This window comes from Enoplosus armatus, chromosome 10, assembly GCF_043641665.1.
Source record: "Enoplosus armatus isolate fEnoArm2 chromosome 10, fEnoArm2.hap1, whole genome shotgun sequence".
Lineage (NCBI taxonomy): Eukaryota > Metazoa > Chordata > Actinopteri > Centrarchiformes > Enoplosidae > Enoplosus > Enoplosus armatus.
The window spans coordinates 15,735,373-15,762,391 of NC_092189.1; the positions used below are offsets into that span (position 1 = coordinate 15,735,373).

A 27,019-nucleotide genomic window follows, 5' to 3' on the forward strand; every position below is an offset into this window, starting at 1 on the left:
CTCTGGTGCGACGGGAGCGCCTCTTGTCCTCAGCGGGGATAATTCCGTTTTTTTTGGGTGGTTTGTCAAACTAGTTGTGAACTTTCCCTGTTTTATCATTTTGTCCGCTTTTTTTGTTGGACTCTGGGATCTGAACCACGCTGCGCAAAAAACTTTTTTCCCCCCACAGGAGTGTCATCTTTGCGTTTCTGACATGCCCCTCAGCCGCTCTGCTGTTGTGTTCATTTTCTGCTTCACAGGTGAGTTCACGAGTCTAAACAATAAAAGGTAGGAAACGCATGTCTTTAGTTATTTGTCCGTGTTTGTATGATTTAATTTAAATCAGGCAATGGCGTCAAGATGCCTTTTCATTTTTTGTAAATCATCACTAAAAAGTTGTTAAAAAAAAATCTAATATCATGATTGCTAGAGACAAGTCACTCAAACACACCCACAGGAACAACAGCTGTATTAGATGCAGATGTGCTGAATGTTTGAGGCGACTGGATGAATGCAAATGGTGCCCACTCCTCCCTGCAGGAATGAAGAGCTGGGGATGCAGCTCCTCCTCAACATCTCCCAACATGCAACTGGCCGGAATCCAGTCAAAATGAATTTAGAAAAATAAGCTGTGTGAGCCGCCTTCTTCTTCAGGTGCCCCTCGGCTCGCTGACAGGCAGTTTAATTACAACTGGGCTCCAATCACTGCCTGTTAATTACTGAGGAGCCCCCCCCCTCCTCTGGGCCAAGTGTGCTAAAGCCTTCATTTAATCCTGCAGGATAATCACATGACCTGAGATCCACCTCGAAGCATGAGCTCAGGTGATACTGCAGAGCGATTGAAAGGATGCTGGTCATTATCTCACCTTTGTCATTAGAGATAGATGAAGCCTTTTATAACTCAGACAGAGTGCACACCTTCCTCTGGTGTGACTCATCCCTGCCCAGCAGTGTGAGTGCTGCGTGATGCACAGTGTGTGTGTGTGTGTGTGTATGTGTCAGCGTCTTGGTATTCTGCAGCCTCAAAGAAGTATTCAGATCCTTTACTTGAGTAAAAGTACCAGTGCAAGTCCTGTATTAAAGCCCTACTTAAGTATTATCAGCTAAATGTACTTTAAGTGTCAAAAATTAAAGTACTAGTTCTGCAGAATAATGGCCCCTGTGACTGATACTAGATATTAGATATTAGATTGTTAATACTGATGCATCAATATATAATTAGCATTTTACTGTTGTAGCTGCTGGAAATGGAGCTAGTTTTTAACTACTTACCTAGGGGTCGGGCCCCTCCGAAGGCTCACTCAATAGTTGTTCTGATACACAAATGTGTATTACATTTTTGGATTATTCTCTAATGTTTGCTTTTTTGTGTGAATTAATAGATAATTGTACCTCTTTGGGCCTCGAACAGTTATTGAGATGAAACTACGTGAGAAGTTTAGAGTGGAAATGTCTCTTTGGTGGAACAGCTGACAACTCAAAGACTTCTGAGACATGTCAAGGGGTCCCAAGACAGAGCTGCAACAATTAGTCGATTAATCGATTGACAGAAAATTCACTGGCAACTATTTAGATAATCAAATGATCGTTGTTTCATTTTTTAAGCAAATAATTTAATCTGGATTTGATGCTTTTCTTTGTTGATAGATGATAATGATAATAAACTGGAGATCTTTGTAGTTTCGTTGTAGGTCTTTAACAATGTGTTGGATTTTATAAGTTTATCGTACTGTATGTAAAATTTGAAAAGTAACTAGTGACTATAGCTGTCAGTAAAATGCAGTGGAGTAAAAACTACACTATTTCCCTCTGAAATGTAGGTGAGTACAAGCATAAAGTAGCATAAAATGGCCAAGTAAAGTACAAGTACCTCAAAGTTATACTTAGGTAGAGCACTTGAGTAAATGTACTTGGTTATTTTTCAGCACTGCAGTAGTTTTAGCTGCATGGAATTAAAAATATTTTTTTTACTGCCATATGCATGATGAGTGCATGTCACCAGAAGTAATGTCTGTCTCTACTTGAGCCCTGCAGTTTATTTCCTCTGTGACTAACTCTCTGTAAGTGGGGGGGTTGGGAAATATTAGTCTGGGGAAGTGTTGCTGAGTGGAACATCGGGCTCATTACGAGGAAAAATGCTGACTACATGTTTAATCCGCACATGGCTGGAAGAATCTGAAGCAGCTTCCAGAGTAGGGAAGTTTAATGTGAGGCTTCATTATTATTAGAAACTGTGTTGAAGTGAACTTTATGTGCCAGAAAACAGAAGCAAAGGAAGCAAAGTACAGGAACTGACTCGAGATGGGGGGGTGGAGGTTGACAGACTGGAAAGTTTGGCACTCAGTTCTAAACATGGAGTCATTTTTGGGATTTCCAAAGGGATAATGTGCCTGAACCACAACTGCTGAGAGAGGAGGATAACAGTGAAAAGGATTTATTGTGCAGAAAGACAAAAATCAGAATGAATGCCATAGTAATGTACGCAAGCCCTTCTGCTGAGTGCATGAAAAGATATGAGTAAGAGGCACGATCTCCAAGTGAGTAATGAAAACATGCTGTTTGTCCTAATCTGTGGTGAAGTTATTGTCGAGTTAAAAGGCCTGAAAACACGACAACATAAAGTCTAACATCCTCTCTCTGCGCTTCATATCTCCGTTCATTTCTGTCCCTTCAAAAAAAGCAACATAATATTTATTTGCAAGACATTTGCAAGATTTCCATGTTCTCTGACCCTGCTCGCAGGCGTTTTTTCCATTAGCATCACTGATCGCAAATCCAGGTGTGTGTGGACTGGAATGTTATTGAGCTCCTGTTAAAGGAAACCTGAAAGGAAGTTACGGAAAAGAGATTGTGTGGGGAGAATCAATTGCATGCCAGACTGCCTCTGTTTGACCTATATATATAACACTCAGATATACAGAAGCTCAATCAGTCACAATGTTTGACTGATCTGAGAACAGTGTTTGGCATCTGACATCTTGGTCACATGTTAAAGGTTTGTTTTGTGTTTCCAGCTGCCTGTGGGACCACAGTAGAAGACAGCTACAGTGACTTTGCAGAAGAAGACAACACTCCGCAACTAGACTATAAAAGTGCGTATAAAAACACACACACAGACACACACACACACACACACACACACACAGACACAGACACACACACACACACACACACACACACACACACAGACACACACACACACACTCAGAGATTCTGCTATTACATATTACCGTGTGGTTGCTCTGGAATCCAAGTATAAGAAGCTTTGCCATAATGCCTGTATAAATGTTTATGTTAAGAAGATAAATTAATGTAATGTGTTATGGAGACATAACGTTTTAGAGGATGATGCTAATCATTGATTAAGTAATTCTCCTGGCATTACCTCTATTTTGCTTATATGCTCATATTCTGATTGTCACCAATTTGAAACCTATTATTGCAATTCAATTAACTAAACTTATAAAATAAAATAAAATATTGTGAGAATGAATTAGGGTGCTCTGGGTCAAACTCCTCTGGATGTGTTAGGTGTAAATCAGTGATCAGGACATGTATCAGTGTGATGGAGTCATGTATTTTATTTGTTGGATAACCCCAAAGCAGACATTTATACTCCAATAATATCCAATAACTATTTCTCAATTGATTTTCCGGAATATTTATTACATCACGATATAAGGGTTAGAGGTTAGGATTACTTCAGTACCCTGCTTTCTACCATTAGTGCTTCACACAGATTTGGTTACTCTTTAAACGCAGACCCATACTGGTGTCATTCTCCGGGTGTGACCAATGGGGAGGTGACCTGTCAGTCCCCTCGAGGCCCGGCCTACCGGAGCACGTTGGGCACCCGCTGTGAGATGAACTGCGATCGAGGATACCGACTGGTGGGAAAGAGGTCAATTCAGTGCCTCGCCAACCGCCGCTGGTCTGGGACTGCTTACTGCCGCAGTATGTGGAAGTTGAGATTTTAAAATCTCTTTTTAAAATTATATTCAACAAATCCCATGAAAAGACCAAAACCAACAATGAATTGATCCTACTAACAAGTGTTGTCCGTGTAGCCAAAACCTGGGCACTGTCGTTCATTTTGAGTCGATAGCACATGCACCTTCCTGCTGCTGTAAGATCTCAATAGCTTGCAAAACGTGTATTAATCCGCTGCTGAAAGTAGTCCCCATCAAATGCAGCTTTTTTACTAGTGTTTGAGTAACATTTGCTAAAACCTACAGTGCCCAGTTGTTTCAGGAAATTATTTAGCCTTTTTTTAAAAATGAAAGTATTACCTTATGACCTGCTTTTAAAGATTTACATCTTCAGTAGCAATAAATGGGCTTGGAGATTGAATTCAACAGATTTTGGTCTTTCAGGGGATTTGGTGACAATAACAAAAGTATAGCACATCTCTATCCTGAGGTATACACTGATTCTGTGATTGTTTTGACCTCTACACTCAACATACTGGATGTCTGTGTGCTGATGTTCCTTCAGAGATGCGTTGCCATGTGCTGCCTCTCATTCCACATGGCAGATACAGCTGCACTCAAGGCTTTGTCGTGGACTCCAGGTGTGACTTCACCTGCGACCCCGGCTATCGCATCGAGGGGCAACACTCACGCACCTGTCAGCATGGGGGGTCATGGAGCGGAGGACAGCCGGACTGCACAGGTACATGTTATTATTACTAAATTCAGGCCATCTGTGTTGCTGTTCTTTCATGAGCCCAGATCCCCATGTGTCCAGTCTCACAGTCACACGAAAACAAGCACATTTCCTGCTCGCTGTTCTTTGGACTGAATCCAGATCTGCAGTCTTTCAGTCCTCATGTTCTGCTCTGTTTGACTATCCAAAAACAACGTAGCCATTTAAATGACTTTCCTTCCTGCAGAATCTCCAATATTGTTGTAAATTTCCAACTGTTTACTTCAGATACTGATCCTCCAAAGATCAAGTGTCCTCCGTCCAGACTCAAGGTCGCAGAGCCTGGAAAACTCACTGCTATGGTGACCTGGGACCCTCCCACTGCCAAGGATACTGCTGACAAATCGCTCGAGTATGTCACTCCTTTCCTTTGCTTCCCTTTCCTGCTCACTTTAAAATGGAATTAAACATTGGCCTTTTACTGTGCTCGTCTCTCTGCAGTGTAATACTAGTAGGCCAGGAGCCAGGCTCTGACTTTAAAGAGGGCGCAAGCATTATCCGCTACAAAGTGTACGATCAAGCCAGGAACAGAGCTGCCTGCAAGTTTATTGTACGTGTTGAGGGTAAGCTGCCAAACCTTCATTTTTAAACTCATGAAATGAGTTACATTATACTACACACTAACTTGAAGACAGCATTATAACTTACAGGATTGGATTTCTTATTTCCACTGTGTTCTCCCTCCAGTGAGAAGATGTCCGGATCTACCTCCACCTCTGCACGGCTACCTCACCTGCTCCTCTGCTGGGAATAACTATGGCGCAACTTGTGAATACCACTGTGACGGAGGGTATGAACGGAGAGGCATATCTAGTCGTGTCTGCCAGTTCAACCGCAGCTGGGGCGGAGGACCTGCTGAGTGTGTTCGTGAGTCTGCATGCTTATGAATCTACCACATATACATAATAATATACGTGTGTGAGTGGGTATAAATGCAGGGTGCAATTGTGACCTTGTGTGTTTGTAGCAATGGAGATTAAATCAGATGTAAAGACGGCCTCCGCTCTCCTGGATCAGTTCTATGAAAAGAGGAGGCTGCTGATCATGTCTGCGCCCAACATATCTGACCCAGACTACCAACTGCAGAACATCATGATACAAGTGAGGAAACTTTTTGCTGCTGGTGACTTTGCATGAATCTCAGCCCCCAAAAAAAGACAGTTTCTCAAAATCAGTTTTCCTTGTTTCAACCAGAAATCCGACTGTGGATTAGACCTGCGACATGTAACCCTGATCGAGCTCCTGGGCTCCCCGCCTCGTGAGACGGGTCGCATTAAAGAAAGTCTGCTCAACTCTGAAGTCATCGAGGGTTTGAGGTAATAGTGAGATACTGCATCACTTAGTTATTGAGCACTTTATTTAAATGCCAGGAGCCTCCTCATAAAAAGGGAGCCTCTGTTAGTTTGACTTTAAAAGGAAAAAAATCCGCTCGGAAGATTAACACTGTTAGAAATAGCAGTGTAATAATTCCAGGGTGGCAGTAATGGCATTTTGACAGGACTGACAGAACAACATCAATAGTAAACATCTGGCTTCCCAGAATCAATGAGGAAGAGATTCTTTTGAAGTTAATTTTGCACCAGACACAGACCCAGGCATCTAATTCAAGAGCCAAAGATATAGATTTTTCCACTAACGGTGCAATTTGAGTAAGGGGCACTGCTCACTTTTTCCAGACTGGAAAATCTTCTGAACTTTAAGTCTCTCCACTGACACACAAATCCCACAGCTGAGTGAGGGCAGCATACTGAGGCACATTCTTCTTAGTGTAGTACAAAGCACTCTGGGAAATGTAGGCAATGGGACGTCACTAAGGTAGAAGATGATGACAGATACATTCTTTATCAAAAGGACATCACAATAAATGTAAACAAGAGAGCGTTACAAAGTCATTCCTGCAAAGCCAGAGAATTTAAGATTAAAGCTGCACTAATCAATATTTTAATGTTAATGATAAAGAGACTGTGTATTATAAAAGAGGTTGCTTGTCGTGACGAACACAGAGATTTATCACCCAACTCTGTACAGAGTGTTTTAGTGTCTTTCACTTTTCAGCTTGGTTCACTCTCACCGCTCTCATCAACCTTGTTTCCAGCTGCAGCAGGCAGCTGTTTTTAGTTAAAAAGCTCAGATTAGAAGTACGAGATGGTGAAGTGTTAATAATTTACTTGCTGGTTTGTGTCTCTCTGTAGACAGGCATTCAGAATCTCCAGATCCTACTTCAGCATGGTGCTGCTGGACGAGCTCGGACTGGACCGAGAGCGCTTCATTACCCCGATGGCGTCGGATGAGCTGTTCTCCTACATCGATAGCTTCCTGCTGGATGAAGAGGAACGAGAGAGGCTGGAGCTCCACAGAGACTTCTGTGACTAATTTGATAAACCTCTCTGGTTGCCACGGTGATAAACTCATCAGTATTACAAGATGAGGAAGGACAAACAACCAGAAACCAGGTCCAGAGGGACATTAGGGGGGAAAAGGAGGACAAGAAGGCAGTTCCTCATGTTCAAATGTGATCGCTATACAACACTGAAGTGCTAGCACTGTTTTCTCTATATCACATCATGTGAAAGGCATGGAGGCCAGAAAATGGACATCAAAGCTGCAATATAGCATTAGTACACAAACATTTTGAAACAGACACATAAAATTAGGTTGGATGCGTGATGTGGATTAGTAGTTTTTGTAAACAGTAAATCTGATACTTAATGAGAACTAAACCCGACAACCACTTCTACACTGAGGGACTACTCGAGTGGATAGATCATTTTAAAATGCAGCTGGTATTTTGAGTGTAATACAGAGTTGAGACAATCGAGCATGTCTTTGGTTTGGTTAATTTTTATTGGGGGAACAGAATATTCAAGGCAACCTTGAGGTGAACGCGACTCTGATCACACTCCGATGAGGAGTTAAGAGTTTAAAATCTACATTTATATCTGCAAAGAGACAAATTTAATAAGTTCAAATAAGGCTTTTTATGCAACTTATATAAATATATTTTTACATAATAGTATCAATGTAAAATGAAATGCTATATATTAAGCTAAGCACAATTTGTTGGATGCAACACCAGAACATTTTGTATAATATCAGTTTATAATGAATGGTTTTCCCAGGTATCAGTGTAATTCTGTACACAATTATAAAGAAAAGGGTGACACATGGTGACAATGTTTCTGTGCTGTGCAGGATTTTGAATTGCAATACTATATACAGCATGAATTTCTGAATTTTAAAAACATAAAATGACTGTGGCAGTGCTCTTAAAATAAATCCAGAGTGTAGTGTTGTCATGCTTTGGCACATTTTCACCAGTTACACCAGTCTGCAGTCGGGGGGGGGGGAGGTGATAAAGATGAACTCCATACAGGGAGGCAGGTGTGAGCAGATGTTAAGTGTTCAGCAGGCTAATGAACTGTGTGCCAATCAGCTGTGTGTTGGTTCACTCCAGTAGACAAGCTTCTGGTCCGATAAGCTTATTAATCCACAATCTCATATTTGTCTCAGACCCTGCAGTGTCTCCCCATTTCAGTCTCTGAATTTTTTTTCTAGGGGTCCAGGCCTGTGCTGTCCTCATTTGGCCTTATCCTTCTCCATAGTGGAACGCAGTGGAAGAGTGCCCTCTGCCCACGAGTCGGGGTACTGCATCATCTTGTGCCACAGACTGATCTCCTCTCCAACTGAGTCCATTTCCACTTCCTCTTTTCCTATTTTTACCGTGCCTGCAGGGGTAAAGATTACACAGTGAATGCAAAATGAGTGCAGAGTCTGTTCCTATTAATGATGGCAAATTCCTTTCACTCACTTAATTTCCACACAGGGGAAAGCACATGGAAGCCTTGTAGGTGCTTCTGCAGTAATTTAAAATGAAGTGTGTCTTTCTCACAAAGGCAATTAAGCTTTGACAATAAAACTATTAAAACTAGAAAAGGGTAGATATTTTCTTTTTATGAAGATGAATTAAACTCCAGTGTTATGCCCATGTCAAGCGGTAAGAGCGCAACATAAGAAGTTAAAAGGCTGCCAACCAAGATCTAAACACTGAATTGCGTTTAAAGTGAAATAATTACTGCTATAAAAAGGTGCAATGGTGACAATAAGCTGAAGCAGTATAACTCAGGGTGAACCAAGGTCAACACATCAAACAAAAGAGAATATACCTCCTCAAAAATACCAACTAACCTAAGTGAAACAAAGACATTCATTAAACCCAACTCCCTGAGATAAAGCAAAAACAACTGACCCCTACAGACCACCTTTTCTAAAAAGGTGTACTAGTCCATTTACAACACGATACTCACAGTAAACCAACTAAGGCAATCTATCAATCTGAATTGTGTCTGTTACCTTTTCCAGAGCTGAGGCGGACTCCTCCCAGGAATTCATTGCTCAACAAGGCCTCTCTGTCCCACACAGTCAGCTCCAGACACATTCCCTTCAGCTGCTCCAGAGCCAGCTCCCTATACACAAATGTGTGGTCATAGTGGGGGTTCAGGTTCTTCTTCACAACTGCAGTCTTCCTCTTTGTGGTCTTTGACTTACTTGGGAACAAGTACCTGCAGAACCACAAACGCAGAGTTTGTTTAAAAAGAGAAATGCTTGCATGAAAACAGAGTCAACAGTTTATCACTAACCCTTTAACAAAGCTATCCGAGGTGCCTCCTGGTTTCATTGCCATCAAATTCTTTGCCTCTTTAATTAGGACATGCAGCTCTCCTCCTTCCTCACTCACCGCCTTTTTGCCTGAGGAGAAGAAGACGGACACACTTAGACAATTAAGGTAATGTGTATCAAACGCAGCTAGAGCTCTTCTTTTCATCGTCTTACCTTTAACTTTCTCAGCTGTTGGCTTTTTAGGTGTGATATACTTCAAGCAGATCACCAACTCTCCTTTGTACTGAGCAAAAGCTGAAGCCGGCAGAGAAGAGGCTGCCTGTGTAAGAAAAGTACATTATATTTAGAACACACAAGAAACCCAAACAACAATACAGCAAACATGTCATCCCCACTAACGTGCAGGCTTCTACACTGAAACCTGATTAATACCGGATGGCTGAGGCTGATACAGATGTTGATATTTGAGTGTGGAAAAAAATCCCATAAACAATATACCAACTAATAAACATAGACAACCATATGTACCAAGGGTTCCTTTGAGTTTGGTTATTAGAGTTATTACAAAGAAGTGTGCAGCGGCTGGATATTCCCCGAATAACAATTCAACCTGAATCTGTTTTAAACAGTTAAGAGTTTTCAGCTCGTCAAAATGTCATGGAAACTCACTTGGTATTCATGGTACTTTTGTGTTCTGCAATTTCCTTTTGCACATCTGCCAACAGATATATTGATAGCAATATATCTGTGAGGACCAGGATCTATACTGGTCAGGCTCTACTACCTGCAGCCAATCAATAAGCTTCACCTTGTTTTGATTTGCTTTGAACTTTGTGCCACTCACTCCTTTAAAAACATGCTGAAGTGCAGTGGTGAGAAAATTTCATCAGTTTTGTCAAATATGGCAGACAAAAACACATGTACAAAAAACTAACATTGCAGTTTGTTGGCTTACATGACAGCTTGTCAATATTTGTCAATCAATAACACCTCTGTTGGATAGTTTAAGCTGATGACTGCTGTTCCTCCTCGTTGATGGACACAAATTATTTGGCCTTTTTGGAGCACTTTTGTTAATTTGAAAACTGACTTACAAAGTGTTGATTTCCAGACTTTTGTTTTCTGAGTAGCACTATGGAGCAATATTTTACATGTGGGTCACCTTTTTTTTGATCTCGTGCAAAGGCACAAGTTTGCACATGTACATGGGTGACCTGGTTCTCTCCTGCCAATGGTTTCACACTATTGTGCTGATCCACAGGTGGTGGTAATGCACTACCAAATACAGAAATGTGCCAGCAAGACAGGGAAGAAGAGTGCTAGCTAGTAAACGTATTTGTAAAGAACGCAGGCTTCAAATGTCTTTAAGTCCTTTTCCTTGAAGTGTGTACATTATTTTGTCGACACTGTTACACATGTAATGGACAAACAGACAAAAAAACAAAGATATACATCCTCATTAAAAAAGGTGTTCTGTGGAGTTTTTAACAAGGACGCACAAAAGCAGAGAAAAAGACGACTGACGTAAACAACGCAGGTTTAAAACTTAAAAACTTAAATTAGCTTGGCAAGTGTTTTATGAGGAAGGAAATGCATTCATCATGTTTGTTGACCTCGAGGATTCACATAATGAGTTTTGGTGAGAAACACTGAATGTATACATTTGTTTGTTTACCAGAAAACTCCACAGAGCACCTTTAACACAAAGTTCATCATCATACGGTAAAGACAAATCCAGAGTCTCTGATCTACCTTCGCCATGAGAGCCAAACGGTCCTCGTGCAAGGTGTCGAGGTCTCGGCAGTCCAGAGGGATTTCAACCTCTCCCAAGAAGGTGTTGCGGCTCAGGCGACCATGATGCCAGACTGATATCAACATGGAGCGGGTGCACAGCTGAGAGCGGCTGATGGAGTACTGGTAGAGGAAGATGAGGAAGAGAAGACAGGATGGATCAAAGGCCTATCTCAATACTGACACAGTGGTGGAGAAGTCTTATATAATTTTAATGCTCTGGTGCTGAGGGAGGTTTAAATAAATCATGGAACGTAGATTAAAGCAGAAAATTGATTCAGATTTTATTGGAAGATGCATCTGAAATCTAAATAATTACCTCCTTCCAAACTTTTAAAGAGCAGATCCAAACTCAAAGAGCAATCATGTGTTACAAATTGATTCGCGCGGCTAATTTCCCCTTCACCATTTTTTTAGTCACCGTATTTGAGCTGACTCGACATTGGAAGCCAGGACCGACCAAAATCAATATTTGACGACAGCTATTCTAATCTGCAATGTCAATATCAATCTTAAGGTCTCTGTAGGTGTGGTCATTATTTGCAGCAGGCACGGCGCAAGGTCACTAATCAGGGAGTGTCATTGAATCAACAGGATAAAGTCAACAGTTACAGTAAGAAGGGTGCCAGTTATAAACCATCACCTTCAGTGTTTCTTTGTAGACGGGGTTGGCTGTGTTTCTCTTGATGCTGGTCTTCCTTTTGCTCTGGCGAGATTTGTCAGGGAGTAGATAACATTTGACATAACTGAAACACAAAAACAGAAAATATGTCAAACAGTGTTTCTCCCTTGTACATTGGATACTGGTCTTTTGCTGTATTTCCTGACTAAATGCTATGAAAAATATCTGTTGACATACAGTTTCCTGTGGAGTTCAAGTAATCAGCTCTGGGATGTGAGACTTTGTAAACACAGAAACCTCTTATCTACACTGATCAAAGCTGTGTAAACATCACTGAGGGGTGTGTGTCTGCAGTAGAAAAATGTGTCACAATCAGCACTGCTGCTCAATGTGAGGGCCAAAGTTTGAGCAAACTGTGCGTCAAATGATCTGTTCTACCCAGTGGAGCTTCACATTACAGCTACACTTCGAAAAATAACATTTACGGGTTGGAAAGCTGCCGTGAGACGTCGCCGCAGGCCAGCCCTTGGCACTCCTTGATGAAGACCTGGAGGCTCTGGGTGTGTTCGTCGTAGTTCATGGAGAAGACAATGTCTCCGCTCACGTCCACGCTGTCAAAGTCTCCTGCTTCACTGTAAATACTCATCAGGCTGCCCAGTGTGCTCTGGAGAAACAGACATGTACCTGACCTGAATAAATAATCATTAACAATTCCTGTGTTTCATTAATACCAAATATTGACATTTAGATAATATCTGGACAGACGTGCTCTAAAAAGGCTTAATGCTGCAGATCACAGTGCAATCATACATAATAAATGCTGAAGGGTAAACAGAAAGTGAGTCAGGGACAAACAAACACATTAGCAGAGTTCAGGATAATTCTGTCAATATCTAAATCCAGAGTGACAGCATGAAAGTCATGTTGGCCTCAGCTTTGCGTTCCCCTGAGGCTTTGGTAACTATAGAAACATTTTGCTATCCTTTACACATCAATTTCACACTTCCTATCTTGCTGGAGGATATCCTGAGGTTATAGATGCTCGTTTAGATTATCCAACATCAGTTCTGTTCTGAGAGACATAATGAGTTGCTGTTCAAAGAGCCTTTAGAGGACTAATGCGAGCTGAGAGAAATGTCAATACTTTACCTTTGAGCTACGCAGGCTGGAGGAGCTCGAAGCCATTGTCCTTTTATGAAAACTAACCAAGCTGTCAATATCTTCCTCCTCCTCTCCATCTTCCTGTGGCAATAAAAAGAAACATTTAGAGGGCTGATCATAGACACACAGGGTTTTTGTTGCCGGCCATAATAAGATTTGTGTCATTAAAAAATAAAACAAAAGAAGTCTGGTTTCTCTTTGTGTCATAGATTGACCTGAAACACCAACAGTCTTAAAAAGGTCATTGAGGACAGGCCTTGAACCTCAATAGTCAAGTTAAAAAGAAAAATCAACTATACATAGCAGGTTTTAATGTTAGCTGCTAAAATCAGGGGATGGCCTTCTTTTGAGCTCCTGCATTTGGCTGCGATCACGCAGGAAATAATCCACCACAGAAAAAGACAAAATAACTCAAATATAGCCTCAGCAGACCAGAATTAAACAGAATTAAATGTAGCTACTGAACATGTTTCATTTAGAGCAGTGGTTCTCAAACTTTTTCTGTCATAGTCATGACCCCCTTCAGAAGCTGAAAAAGGTTCATGCCTTGCAACCAGCACTTTTGCTTATTCATGCAACTTCAGGTCTGCTCAACATCCAGTTTTGTGTCCCTATACTGACGTTTTCACATTGTGGTGCCCTCACGGGGGCGAATGTTTTGCCTGCTGAATATGGCAGTGCACTTCCAGGCTTCAGTTGAACAGAACATATTCATGACAAAATAGTATATAAGAGAATCAAAAGTTAGATTTTTTTAAAGCAAACTACGTACCTGTATGTCTAGGCCGGGTACAGAATGACTCCTTTTGCCCATTGAGGCCTCTGATGCGTCAGGTTCATCACGCAGGTCCAGCGTAGATACATACTCTGTTATAAACATGCAGACCAGCAATTAAGCTGCGAAACACATAATGTTTTCATTTGATTCTGGAAGAAAAACAACAGCATTGCACATGGTAACATAAAGATGCTAACCAGGAGGCCTCGGGTCTCGTTTGACACTCTTCTTGAAAAGTCTATCAACATCAAAATCTGGGCTCGAACTGACCGGTTTAACTTCTGGGGCCTGGAGAGAAGCATGGAGTCACAGTCAGAAAAAAGAAGATAAAATGGCTTGAGACAGAAACATGACCATGTCACTTGAAAGCACCTTACAGTGTTAGCTTCTGTGTCGGTGCTAACGCTAACAATATCTACTTTGACTGGGACGGCCGTTCTGGAAACTCTGGATCCTGCTGGGCTGGACAGAACTGAGGGCTCGTCTCTCCTGTGTGATGATACAAATCATTATCAATCACAGCTACAACTTTTTACATTCAAATACATATAAAATAACAATAATAAAATATACAAATATCATTGACATTAGCCTGATACTGGCAACTGAGACATCTCAGCAAGTTTTGCATGCTAGGCTTTACTTTAACCACAAATATCATGACCAGGACTCTTTCATGCACTTTAATAAAGTTATTCATTCATGCACGGACGTTCAGGCAGATCACCTTACTCAGCATGCAAAAAGACAACAGTGTTACAACCAAACTCGATCTTTAACTATGCAATCACAAAGTATAAGGTCACAGGCACAAGAAAACACTTCTCCCCCCTCAGGTTAAGTTTTATTGAAATCTACATATACTGCAATGTTTTAACTGTAAATAACATTTTTGATTTTTAAATTACGTCTCCGCTATAACACTTTTGCAGGCCAACTAATCCAAATGTATTTTTTAATAAAGCATTGTGACTACTTATCTATCTGGTTGTTTAAAGGTCGCTTACTGTAGAAAGTGAGATTTCCATGTCTTTTTTTATTATAAAGCAGGTCTAAGTGATATAGAAATACTAAAAAAACAAAACATTCAGTCCACGGAGAAATGCACACAGCCCGCATTCATTAACTGTGCCTTTAAACGAGCTGTCAGGACTTCTGTATGGTTGTGATGTCACAACTATACAGTCACTGCACTCAGCCACGCCTCCAGCAGTTCATCTGGTCCAGGCACAGCACGCCCACCAAGTACAGGGACGCTCATCAAGCCCCTCAGTCTGTCTGAGTTATTCGACCGCTCTGCTCAGGACTACTCGTCAAGTTTTTGGAGGTTGTTCAGTTTGTCTAAAACGGCTTGTTTCAGACGGAGGGTGAACTGTGATCTGGCAAAGCTACTCTAGTAGAATCCCAGAATACAAATATAGAGCTGCAATGAGCATTATATGGGACATTTAAGGAATTTTAAAACAACTTACAATTTAGTTGATCAACATTCTCCTTTAAAAATGATCTAACCCTGGTCTGGCTGTCTCAGCCTCACACTAGACTAGTCCAGTACCCTGACCAGCTGTGGGGCAGGAGGGTCTAACCCTACACTTCCTGCCTCAAATGTTGCTTTGAAGTTAGCAGGTAGTGTTTGCACCTTTTAGAATAACTACAGAGTGAGTTTACCTTGGTTGTTCAGGGGTCACACGGCCAGACTCCGTCTCAGTTTTACTGCTAATTATACTGGCGTTTTCTGCAGACTCTGTGTCGCTGCGTGTTAGCTTTGACCAAACTTCCTCCTTTGATTCAAATGATTCCCTTGAAGCAAGTGATCCTGTATTCTCGCTTGAATGGCTGTCAAAAGAAAATATACGACAAAAAGGTTGAGATCCTCTTCTAGGTACATTTCTAAAACTGATGTGAAGAACGATTGCGCACCCTTTGTTATCTGTCTGATCTCTCTGCCTGGCCCGAGGCACAGGAGTGGGAGGGTCTGGGTTTATTTCAGTACTTCTCAACAGAATTTCTCCTGTTGTCTCACGCTTCTTCACTGTAACACACAACAAAAGTTAAATCACGCTTCCATGCCAGTTAAACAAAATGTTATCATGTTACTGCAGTTTTGAATATTTCTCTCCTACTTCTGAACAACATTTCTGTGATTGTGAGTATTTCATCGGCCCAGGCTGCGGGCTGTTTACATTCCTGATTGAACAGTTGATACCTACTTCCTCTTCCTGTACTCACACTGAGGCCTCTTTTTCAGGGAAACTCTCACTAAGTCATGTCCAGGCGTTGTAGAGAAACGGTTGACCCTTTGATCGTAGAACCAGTCACCTGTCCTTTTCTTTAGATCCCTGGAATCCAATATAAATAAAATTTCAACTCAATCATCAGTTAAAAGACAATTTGAAAAAGGTCAATGGTAAGCCATGTGCTGTGAGCACTTTAATATTTTATGCTGCTGTTATGATTATTTAAAATAAAAGACATCTATTACAGTCAGCAGCACATGCTACAGTTGGTAATTGTGAGGGACGTTAAATGTATTGACAGGTAGATGTGGGATATATTGGACTTTTGATACAAGTCTCTTTACATACTAATGATACTGGACCTCCTCATTGGCCACATAAACAGTCTGTGAGACCAATAATGATCTCTCATTTGGCACATTTTATATATTTGATGACCAACAGTTTGCAAATTTCATATTTTCTTTCATGTAAAGGAAAATGTATCTAAAATAGTAAAAATTTCAAGATTATAAATTTAAGCACAGAATACTACTTATTAGTGACTTCACTGTAAATAATTTTTTTAAATGACCGTTTACTTTAAAGGATGAGGATTATATGTTTTTTTTATTGTCAACAAATCCCATGAACAGATCAAAACAAACAAAATACTACAAGTATTGTCTGTGTATCCGAAACCTGATATAGTTTATTCCTCTGTGTCGTAGAGCTCCATTGTCATCAAAACTTTTAAACACATTAATGAGCCACTCGGCTGCGCTGGGTGTCATGTCTCTTTATTGCCATGATATCACACACTGTCGTTTATTTTCACTCAATCCCTCATACACTGAACATGTTAATCACAGCACCAAATGTGCATCAATCTACCGCTGAATAGTCTTAAATAGATGCACTATTTACTCCTGTTTGAGTAGCCGTTGCTTACCACTTCAGAGCCCAGCTGTTTTGTAAATTACTTAGCCTTTTCAAAATGAAAGTATATATTTATTACTTTTACACCTTCATTAGGTATGAATGGGCTTGGGGCTTTTCATGGGATTTGTTGTCAATCTGAAAAATATCTAAATCTAAAATTGTTTTGATCCAGACACAATATTTGTAAATACAAAGATTATGGAAAGTTAAAGGAGAGTATAAATGAAACAGTCTCTTACGACTCTTTGGCACACACACTGCACAGCCAGGATCCTTCGGGGAGGGCTGTTCGGCAGTTACGGCACACGTGGTGATTGCACATCTTACACTGGCTGGAGAAAACAGTCAGTCGACTCAGAGGCTCCAGACATCTGCCACAACTACGCTGGCTGTATCTTCCACTGCCACGTTTGGCCCCTTTCCTCTTCACATCCAGCAAATCTGTCTTCAACTTCCTGAGGAAAACAAAAACAACTTTAAAAACTGCCTGTCTGGTCTCTATGTTATTTTAAACACCGTAACCTTTTGGTGTACATGAATTCCCCAGCAAGTGATGACCTCATTTCTACATTTCCCTGTATCACTCTTGACGACACCGAGTTAAATTTCATAAACTTCACTCATTTTTGGGTTTTACATGTACAGTAGCTGGAGAAAGCAGTGGCCAGTCGTCTAAGACAATAACAACAGGAAAGGCACAGAAGTACATCGTACATCTTACTTATGAAATAATGTGCAAGTATTATCAGACAGATTTTAGGATGTATGATGCATCCAAATCAAAGACTGATGCTAATTGATATGGTTGAGGTCAATATTATAATAATAATGTTTTTTATATGTATGTTTTATAACTGAAACTATCAGTTGATTAATCAATTAAAAGAATTTCGGAAGTCAGAAGAAATGCCAAAAATTCACTAGTTCCAGCTTCTGTTCTAGTTCCAAATATGAATAGTGCTGCTTTTCATCATCTTCTTTGATAATAAATGTGTTGGATTGGATTTTGTATCTTTGACTGTTGAAATTGATCATTAGTTGCAGCCTTAATATACATCACAATTTGGCAAATTTTTAAACAAACAAACAAAAAAAAAAATCACACGAAATAATGAAATTGACATTCAATGCAATTAACTGCTTTGCATTACATCACACAAAACTTCATCACAAACGTAAAGCAAAACTCATTTTGTCAGATGAAAAAAGAAAACGATCACATCATCACGAACCAAGTCCTTCGATAAACTGTAATATTAAATTATCTCCCTGCCCTAAATCAAAACAGTGCATGCTGCAACACAAAAATCTGTATATAAAGAAAGGGCTGGTGCCAATAGATACCTGGCTATCACCACTGATATCAAAACTATACTTTTTTCACTACCTTTTAGTTGTCCCCCCCCATTTAGTAAAATATGCCAAACCTCTCAGCGCAGTGTGTAATGTCTTAATACAAGCAAGTGTACAAGGACTTTATGATGTAAATAAACAACATCATTCATTCATTATAAAAGTAAAAATCTGACCAAACTTCTGATGCCAACTTTTGTTACTTGACAGTTTTTTGAATATTTGATTCTATCGACACATATTCAATAAGCAGTTCTACCAGCAACAAGAGTGCTAAACACACAAGACGTACTGTAATAGATACTAAATACCTACATGAACACTTAACAAAAATAAAATTATATTTTAGTTTTAATTAGTAATACCTTGAATTGAATGGATTAGCAACACCATAGATCTTTTGCTACCTTTATCAATGATAAGTGGGGAAAACTAAAATAAGTTAACCATTTAGCACAATTAACAGGAAGTGCTTTCTTCTCACCGCACACGCAGCTCCTCAGCCTGCCTCAGCTCCTCGTCCCGTCGCAGCACCTCCAGGATCAGCTCCTGCTCGGAGTCGGACAGGAAGCCCAGGTTGATCGTGTCAGCAGCCTCGGGCATTGTAACCAAGAACCCTCAGCGCAGGTTAACTGGCTCAGCTCAGTCGCTGTTGCATTGAGAAGAGAGAACAGAACATCAGGGACTGACTGAAAGTGTAATCAACTCTGTTACTGCAGAAACATTTGATTAAAAGCAGACAAAACCTGTATTTTAAAAACAGTTTAAACTTCAAAAAAGCCTCTTGACTTTACTACTGCTGAGCATGTTTTCTATGATCTCATGTAACATACAACAACATAAGCAGAGCTCTGCAGTAAAAAGAGGAACTTAGTGGTCTGATGCCCTGTGGTAATGAAGATACAGGCAGGCAGAAATAGCTGTGTGGTCCAATCAAATGACTAATAGACGATGCAGTGAAGCCTCAGTACAGCAACTTTGAGATGGATCATTTTGTAGTAAAATCTTATGTTCATCAGTCAAACATGATCACCCATGGGAATCTAGATAACCACAAAGCCAACAGAGACTGACCCTTTGACATGTTTTCCATTTCATGAGAGGACAGGAATTAGTCTACAGCTCAAAAACAAGCTTTTGGCCAAACCAAGCATTCCCAAAATGACAAATGACTCATAGGAACCAGGATGCAAGAGGATTTAGAAATCCTAGAGAAGGCCTCTGCCCGGGTGAAAGGTTGTTTTAAATGGGGCAGGCAAAACAACATGAACTTGGCTGTCACGTAGGGTTCCCACCCTCTAAGGATACAGAGAACCGGGTGGAGTTCGGCATCTAGTTTAACCATTTATTTAAGCCCAACATCAAGCTTGTCATCTGTCATGTTCCCATCTGAAACTTTATGCTCCATTTCACTTGCCTCAATGGAAATTAAAGTGGAAAGAGGGGAAAGTGTGCTTGTTCAGGAGCTAATCGGTGGGAACGCTGCAAGTCTAACCTGCATGCACAACCTGAGACCTTTTTTCCTCATTGTTTGAATGCCTGGGGCCAACTATCTGTTGCAAGAGTTTAATAATACCTGCAAGGCAACTTGTCTAGGTAAAGCTTAAAACCTTCAAGGAAATAGCGCATGCGCCTGTGCCAGATGACAGAGAGATACTGCAGGAACTGGAAAAACCTTTTACAAACACTAAACAGAGGATTTTAAAAAAGGGAATTCGTTAAAAAAAAACTAATTGAGCCGAAAATGCGTTGTAGCATAGGTCAGACATGTAGGCTTTTGTAAACGGCAAATGACATTAACAGAATAAATTTGACAACCATGAAACTCCAAGATCACCAAATCTGCGATGAACTGTATAAAAACTGATAAAAATTCAGATTTCAAGAATTACAGATGAGCTGCTAACGGCTGCGACTTCAACGGTCGAACGTTCACGTAAGTTACGTTACCAACTAAAATTTTTAATTAATGCTAACGTTGACGTTACTCCATATCCACTCCATGATGTCTTTAGACAACTGTTTGCCTTCACCCGACCGTAAAAACGATTCACATATTTTACAGCGAGAACAAACAATACGAAACACAGATCATTTAAGAAAACGACACACACCTGTTGTTAAAAGTCGACTTCACCCCGCTACACTGCGTCACTCCGGGCAACAGCGAGATATTCCTGACAGAAAACACAACAGAAACGGTCAAAAGTAGCAGGCGACCGAACAGCGCTTTTTTAAATAATTAAATAGTCGTGTACCTATAAACTGGTTTACTCACTTTCCTTGTCGGCTGTGACCATACCCCTGCCTTCCCCGCTTCTTCTCATTTCCTCCCGTCTGCAAAACTGTTGACTTTGTGCACTTAGTTGGAAGAGTCCCGAGTACCGGAAGATAGGAAAGTTTGCAGCTGACAGGCAGGAGCGCCTCTCCACATTTTCCATGACAGGTGCATTTCCTGCTCTATTTACCACAGAAGGGCCGATCCATTGAAACAGTCCAGTAATTAGCTCTGTTCCCTTTTCATCCACAACAACAGTGACAGTTTCTTTTGAAAGCAATAAAAGCCTTTCAAACTTTGGAACAACGGGAAGTGCAGGGTTTTTACTTTTTTCTTGCCAGTAAACGTGAGAAATGCATTAAATAATTATATACAGTGAGACATTTATTCATTTACTGCTATTTAGAAAAAAGGCACTACAGATGACATGTCTATATAGTTCCTTATTATACACTAGGCCATTATTTATTACCAGGGCGTTTGCAAAGTGGTGGTGGAGCAACATATAGTAAAGCAAATGATCACTCGGCCTATAAAAACTGCCTGTAAGTCTCACCATGGCGTTTCTAGTTTCCATTTATAACACATTTCTACGAGTCAATATGAGGTATTTCTCACAAAAAGTGTCTATTGAGTTTTGGCAAATAGTGCAAAGACACCCCCTGCTACCTCCACAGCAGATACTGATGGGTGGGGAAAAAAAGGGAAAAAAACAAACACATCAATTGTATTAGTAACGTGTTGATCCACCACATGCTGCCAGATCAGCGTCAGTGCTCCTTGGCATTGATTTCTACTGGAAGGATAAACACCATTCATCCAGAAGATATTCCCTTATTTGGGTCCAAACTCTCCCATAGCTGTTCAATTGGGTTCAGACCTGATGACTGTGAAGGCCACATCATATGATTCACATAATTTCCACTCTGTGAGCCCCCCTGTATGTTCAGTTTCTCCACTCATTTATTCAGGGTTTTTTTTTTTTTAAATGAAACTAACCCTACCCCTGTGTAACATTTGTGAGTGTTTTTGCAAAAAATAGCTGTTGCCTCCTGTTCTAAAGATATATTGACAAGGCACAAAAGTACTGTATGTTTATATGATATATATTAAAATTTCTTGAGTACATGAATCCTGTAGTTTACTGCCATAACATTGGAGTTTTATAAGTTTGCATGTTCCTTTGATTACCACTGATGTGAGAGTCAGGAGCAGTGGATGTCAGTCTTCATCTTTTCATTTCAGCACACCACAGGGGGTCTAGGGATCAAACACTGGAGGGAAATTCAGTGAGTACAACACAACAATGAGGTGCCCTTGAGCAAGGCACCTGAACCACCACTTCTCCAGTGGAGCTGCCCATTGGCCAACAGATAAGGCTGTGGTTGTGGTACAGCTTGGCAGCTTCCAGATGTGATTGTAAATTCCATGTGTGAGGTAGGGCATTTCTATAAAAAATAGCATTTGTGCTCAGTGAACCTGCCCTAGATAAATAAAAGTTTATAAAAACACTGCAGCAGCTGTTTTCACTAACCAGCTGGTGGAATGTTTGGTTGCACTGGAAACTTCTGAACCATACAGTTTTCTATTTCTTCTCTAGAATATCTCTTCTGCTCAGGACGGTCTGCACTCCAAGTCCAGCACAATATGGTGAACATGAGGTGCGTATGACTTAACATGTTCGATATGCTGGATGTTTGTTATCCACGGTGTACATGTGATGTCCTTTAAAAGGGAGGCGATGCGGTTTGCTGTGTCATCGGCCCAGGCCTGCCACACCTCTCCGTCAGCTGTCTTCCCAGAAACCCTTTGGGTGGCATCATCAATAGCTGGAATGGCTGCCGTGTTCGGTAATGTTGAGGTAATGTTCTGGTGAATGTGCAAAACGCCACCAGTTGTTCTCTTCAGCAGTCGACAGGCAACAGGCCAGCCGTCCTCAGAGCTCGGTATGAGACCCAGGTTCACTCGGTCAGCGATGTCACACAGCTGGAGCTGGAAAATGTAAATAAAAAAGCTCTTCAATACTGTTAACTAATTTCTTTTTCAGATGCTTTTTACATAGAAGAGATTCTGCTAAAGGCCATGATTTACAATGATTTCACCTGTCAAATATTTGATATTCTGTAAAGGAGATGCAGATTAAAAGGATGGACAATGGGATTTTTAAACCAAGAAACTTGTACTGTGCAAAATGAGATGATGTCTTGAACCACTTTAGAACAACAATTCAAATGTTTCACTGCTGTGATGCCAGAAATGTGCTTGCAATTACACTGGAATTTACAAAGAGAGAAAAACAAAAACAAGACAAACAAACAGACTGCATTTGGAATATGTTAGGTACAAGGTTTCCCTGTCCAACTTCCTGTTACACGCAGAGACCATTGCTAACACTTACACTCCAATTTGAATTGTTCTCTTCATTCTGCAAAAATACCCTCAGGCTTTGAAATCAAGTCTGTCTCTGTCACGTTAATAGTTACGGGAAAAGATAATAACTGTCAAAAATGGCCCAGATAACCACTAAAACTCTGATCATGACAACAGTTTAAAGTATAAAAATCACATAGAAAGACACAAAACAATTCAATATTCATCACACTGAGTTGAGGGGTAACAAGTGTGATATACATAAGGTATATTTCAAATATATATATATTATATAATATTTATAAATATATAATTTCATACATCATTATGCCAATGTTTTGAAATAAAATTTGCTTAGCAAAATATCACATTATCATTGCATCATTAACATTATTTTATTTAATCGTTGTGATATTAACTCAGCAATACCAGTTGATTGAACCTTTATTGGTTCTGTTTTGTGCAGATAACAGAAAAATCCTGAGGTTCCAATAGTTGCTGCCATGATTTTCAGTGGAGATGGGAACTAATAACCACTAGAGGGCATAAGTCAACACTTTCACCCCTGTGGCGAAGTATCCAATTAAGACAGAGCTAATATTGTACTTGTGTGTAAACAATACATGTCACATCAGCAGTATGTGGATGCATATGAAAACACATTACTTGTCGGTTGTCTCCTTGGTGAACAGTGCAGCGGTCAGACACCCCGTTTGCCACAAGGTTTTTCTGTAAAGCTTCAACTGCGTCAGGGTTCCACTCACAGGCGTGAACATGACGGGCCCCCGCGTGCGCCAGATATGGGAGAGTGAAGTATCCAATACCTGACACAAGATACAGTTGTGATAGTTACACACTCAACATCCATATCATAATTCAGATTATGTTTAATTATTACTGAAGAGTAAAAGGATTAGATGCAATAGAAGGAACAGAAGACACAGTACTATTATTTTTTTTACTTAAACATCACCACTGTAAAAACCTGTCACACATTGACAGTTATCCCACCTGCAAATAAATCCACCACAGTCTCCCCTCTGCAGTCAAATCCTGCCACCCGGAGCTTCTCTGTTATGTTTCCAGCTGAGAACATACATTTGGTAACATCAAACTCATACCTGAAACAAAAGGTGAAGACAATGAAAGTTCAGACATGTTTTAGTCATATTCATTCAAGTACCCAAGACCTATTCAATGAGCAAATCAACAGCAAATAGATTACTCTGACTGATTAGGACTGAGACTTACCTAATCCTATTGTCCACATGTTTGACCCAGCTGTGCTCTCCTAACAGCATTGTCACCACAGGAGACCTAAATCCATCCCTGGATGTTCGACTCTTCTTTGCCAGGCGCTTTGCCCCCAGTCCTTTGGCCACTGCACTCCATAGCTGTTGATCTAAAAACGTAAAAGGCAATCAATAAATGTCGTCATGAAAGATTTTGTACACTTACTACAAAAGAAAAGTGGGGTTAAATGTGAGAACCCATTTACCCATTTTCTTCCATAGCGGAAGGGAGAAACAGTTGTCTCTCAGTAGGACTAGGTCTCCATGCCTCTGGAAGCTGCGAGGGAGGTCCCCCCTCAGCTCCTCCGTCCATCTTTCACCATGAGATATCAACAGCTCCTGGAGGATGTTCCCTAGTTTATTACCACTTGTTCTTCCTCTTTCCTTCTTTGACTGCAGAGGAGACTGTGGTGAAAACAGGATACACATACTTTAAAGCTGCAGTATGATACTATCTGTTGCTAATAGTATTTAAACTCATCTTTAATTACCTGACTCCAAACTATTTCACAAGCACTGTCTGGAGCCACCATGGCTCTGAGAGATTGCAGATCGACTTGTGACAGACAGGATGATAAAATGGGCAAGAGGACTGTCCCACCTGAGTCTTTCAATAAACACAAACTCAGGTCCAGAGCTCCTTTGGACTGTAGACATCTCCTGGAAAATAACACGTGTAAAAGGGATATCAAAATGAGTACAGGCAGCCACAGAAAACATTTTTAACTTGTTAACTCGTTGTCAACTTGTTAACAAACAAGCTTTCTGTCCACATTGCTCTTAGTTCCTTTCAGTGCCTGAGGTTCCCATGCTACCTTCTAGCTAACGTAGCTTAAGCAGCTATTCGCTCACTAGATGGCTGATTACCTGAACTGCTGCGCATGACATTGCGACACACGAAGGCAAGGCACACCGGCCATTTACAAGCAAACAAACCAATCCACTGTATTTATATTTTGACGGTTCAAGAGTACTAATTTAGCCAACAACGAAAATGACAGGAAACCGATAGCCGCTCCACAACAACACACAACGCGTGTTTCTAGTCGGATTATTATGCAGGACGGACGTTTCAAAATACAAATCTTTATTGTAGAGACAAACGGCTACGTCATAAATTAAGCCGCAACACTTTACGCTTTTCTGACGCTGAAGAAGAGCAATTTCTTATTAAAAGGTGATAGCTACATTTTTATTTATGTTACATTTTTGTTAGAGAACCACAACTGCTAAATTACAAGGCGGCATAAATCAGTTTGGACAAATTGCCCGCTAATGTCGACAGATGGAGACAAACGGCTCAGGAAGGTAAATTACGCTTACGTTGTAAAGTAACGTTAATGTACAGTAACGAAAACGCAAAGTTAGATGTAGAATTGCACTGCTAACTATACATAAAGCAGAAAAATAAATCTATGTATCCTATGTATCGTATCAGTAAGTTAAAATGGCTCATGATCTTATTATGTACTGTGAAAGATAATCTAGTAAGAGGCACAAATTCATACAAAGGTACAAGAACTAAAAATGAGTCTCGATTGGGAAGAAATAAGATAAAATGACATTAGGTATTAGGCAACTAAGGGAGGATCTCTCATAAGGATGAAGATTTATTTTATTTTATTCATTTATTTTGTATGTGCCTTGCCCGCTTTGTTGATCTTCTTCTTATTGGTCTTCACACTCCTGAGTTACACTAATGTCCTTTTGGAATATGTGTTAGTTTGTATTGTAGAGGTGGCACTAGTATGTCTTTCATAAGTCCAAAACCATTTTGCTGTTTGGGGATGAAGTTTAAGGTTTAAAGTCTATCTGCTCCACATTAGATTAGTCATACTAGTCTTAAGCTTTCTGCTGTCATTAAGATCAAACAACCTCATCCTCGCCGATCTCTCTGTATGTGATGAAAAGTGGCACCAGAATTTAAATTCTGGCTTTTAGCCGTCTGCAGTCATGAGTATACATTGGAACCTGAGTTGGCAGATTGGTCAAAGCAACATCTGACAGGTCATGTATTAATAATATCCTCCACTGGAGTAGATATTAAACAGCAGGGATCCTGATCCTGAATGATGGAGACGTACAGTAGATTTTCTACCTCTGGTCTATAACTTCTGTACAGACTGAGGGTGAAAGATGTTTGGTTCACTCTCCGAGTCATTTATGGTCCAGCCCTCCCCTGTGCGTCTGATGAAGTGCCATCTCCTTGCCTCTGTGGAGCAACAAGGAGGCCATAATGGCTGTATGACTGACCAGAGCCAATATTGAACCATTGCTTTTAGTGTCTTTACCCAAACAAACCCATTATTATTACTAGCCATGAACAGATAACCACACACACATTAAATTATAAGCTCATGCAGAGTTTACAGTTACAAAAATCAAAAAGGCTAAGGCTGAGATAAATACAAGGGCTGCAGCATTGCTTTCCAAAAGATGGACTGGTACCTTCTGAATAAGACACAACACAGGGGATTTACTGTTTAAGAATAGATATTGTCAATATAATATTACTACCTTTGACATATTCATAATTCAAACTAGAATTACAAAACAGCCAAATATGTTCTAACCAAGCTAAGTCCTAACCCAAGACATTCATGACCTGGGCTTGTTACAAATGCATCATATCATAACTTTATGATCAATAATAATATGAAAGCACTTCTGTAAAGATTTGAGCTTGTAAAAATGAAATATATGAGATCTTTTGCCATAATTTCTTCATTTTTATTAATTGATACATTTTTTTCTTTACTTTTACTGCTCATATTTAGCTTCTTATTGTCCATGAACGCAGTACAGCGACCAACATCTGTTATCCTTAAAAAATAAATCTATAATTGGCATTCAAATGAAAAAAGATCACACTATGATGTGAGGATTTGAATCCGCTGTGTTTTATTTTCACCTTTT

At 40.3% G+C, this 27,019-nt stretch overlaps 3 protein-coding genes across 5 annotated transcripts; 1 reads left to right on the forward strand and 2 right to left on the reverse strand.

Annotated features, from left to right (window-relative positions):
- Nucleotides 1-184: 184 nt before the first annotated feature.
- srpx2 (sushi-repeat containing protein X-linked 2) lies at nucleotides 185-7,499 on the forward strand. The gene is made up of 10 exons (XM_070913110.1): nucleotides 185-239; nucleotides 2,994-3,071; nucleotides 3,742-3,933; nucleotides 4,474-4,650; nucleotides 4,912-5,035; nucleotides 5,125-5,246; nucleotides 5,371-5,550; nucleotides 5,651-5,784; nucleotides 5,878-5,999; nucleotides 6,876-7,499. The coding sequence occupies exons 1-10, from the start codon at nucleotides 194-196 to the stop codon at nucleotides 7,054-7,056; spliced, it is 1,356 nt and encodes a 451-aa protein (XP_070769211.1). The 5' UTR covers nucleotides 185-193; the 3' UTR covers nucleotides 7,057-7,499.
- A 9-nt stretch (nucleotides 7,500-7,508) lies between these two features.
- On the reverse strand, nucleotides 7,509-20,536 carry sytl4 (synaptotagmin-like 4). Of its 3 annotated transcripts, XM_070913109.1 has the most exons (18): nucleotides 20,442-20,536; nucleotides 20,278-20,340; nucleotides 18,648-18,812; nucleotides 17,050-17,265; nucleotides 15,882-15,991; nucleotides 15,573-15,684; nucleotides 15,321-15,488; nucleotides 14,030-14,141; nucleotides 13,850-13,940; nucleotides 13,647-13,741; nucleotides 12,863-12,955; nucleotides 12,199-12,377; nucleotides 11,735-11,837; nucleotides 11,053-11,214; nucleotides 9,514-9,619; nucleotides 9,321-9,429; nucleotides 9,034-9,242; nucleotides 7,509-8,408 (listed from the first exon to the last, which is right to left on the reverse strand). In XM_070913109.1, the coding sequence occupies exons 3-18, from the start codon at nucleotides 18,764-18,766 to the stop codon at nucleotides 8,260-8,262; spliced, it is 2,133 nt and encodes a 710-aa protein (XP_070769210.1). In that variant the 5' UTR covers nucleotides 18,767-18,812; nucleotides 20,278-20,340; nucleotides 20,442-20,536; the 3' UTR covers nucleotides 7,509-8,259. The 3 variants fall into 3 exon arrangements, with proteins under 3 accessions (XP_070769210.1, XP_070769209.1, XP_070769208.1); XM_070913108.1 differs by having other exon boundaries at nucleotides 9,321-9,619; nucleotides 14,072-14,141; XM_070913107.1 differs by having other exon boundaries at nucleotides 9,321-9,619.
- Nucleotides 20,537-22,055: 1,519 nt separating this feature from the next.
- Nucleotides 22,056-25,023, reverse strand: trmt12 (tRNA methyltransferase 12 homolog). The gene is made up of 7 exons (XM_070913713.1): nucleotides 24,971-25,023; nucleotides 24,595-24,763; nucleotides 24,310-24,508; nucleotides 24,063-24,213; nucleotides 23,823-23,932; nucleotides 23,478-23,635; nucleotides 22,056-22,433 (listed from the first exon to the last, which is right to left on the reverse strand). Exons 1-7 carry the CDS (start codon nucleotides 25,021-25,023, stop codon nucleotides 22,056-22,058), a joined length of 1,218 nt encoding a protein of 405 aa, XP_070769814.1.
- Between the last annotated feature and the right edge of the window lie 1,996 nt (nucleotides 25,024-27,019).

Coding starts and splice junctions, on each gene's coding strand:
- srpx2 (XM_070913110.1), top strand. CDS start 194: ATGCCCCTCAGCCGCTCTGCTGTTGTGTTCATTTTCTGCTTCACAG. Junction 5,247..5,370: donor GTTTATTGTACGTGTTGAGG/GTAAGCTGCCAA, acceptor TTCTCCCTCCAG/TGAGAAGATGTCCGGATCTA. Junction 6,000..6,875: donor GAAGTCATCGAGGGTTTGAG/GTAATAGTGAGA, acceptor GTCTCTCTGTAG/ACAGGCATTCAGAATCTCCA.
- sytl4 (XM_070913107.1), bottom strand. CDS start 18,766: ATGCCCGAGGCTGCTGACACGATCAACCTGGGCTTCCTGTCCGACTCC. Junction 13,941..14,029: donor CCGACACAGAAGCTAACACT/GTAAGGTGCTTT, acceptor GCTTCTCTCCAG/GCCCCAGAAGTTAAACCGGT. Junction 12,956..13,646: donor TACCCGGCCTAGACATACAG/GTACGTAGTTTG, acceptor TTATTGCCACAG/GAAGATGGAGAGGAGGAGGA.
- trmt12 (XM_070913713.1), bottom strand. CDS start 25,023: ATGGCCGGTGTGCCTTGCCTTCGTGTGTCGCAATGTCATGCGCAGCAG. Junction 24,214..24,309: donor TCCGCTATGGAAGAAAATGG/GTAAATGGGTTC, acceptor TTACGTTTTTAG/ATCAACAGCTATGGAGTGCA. Junction 22,434..23,477: donor ACCAAGGAGACAACCGACAA/GTAATGTGTTTT, acceptor TACATTTTCCAG/CTCCAGCTGTGTGACATCGC.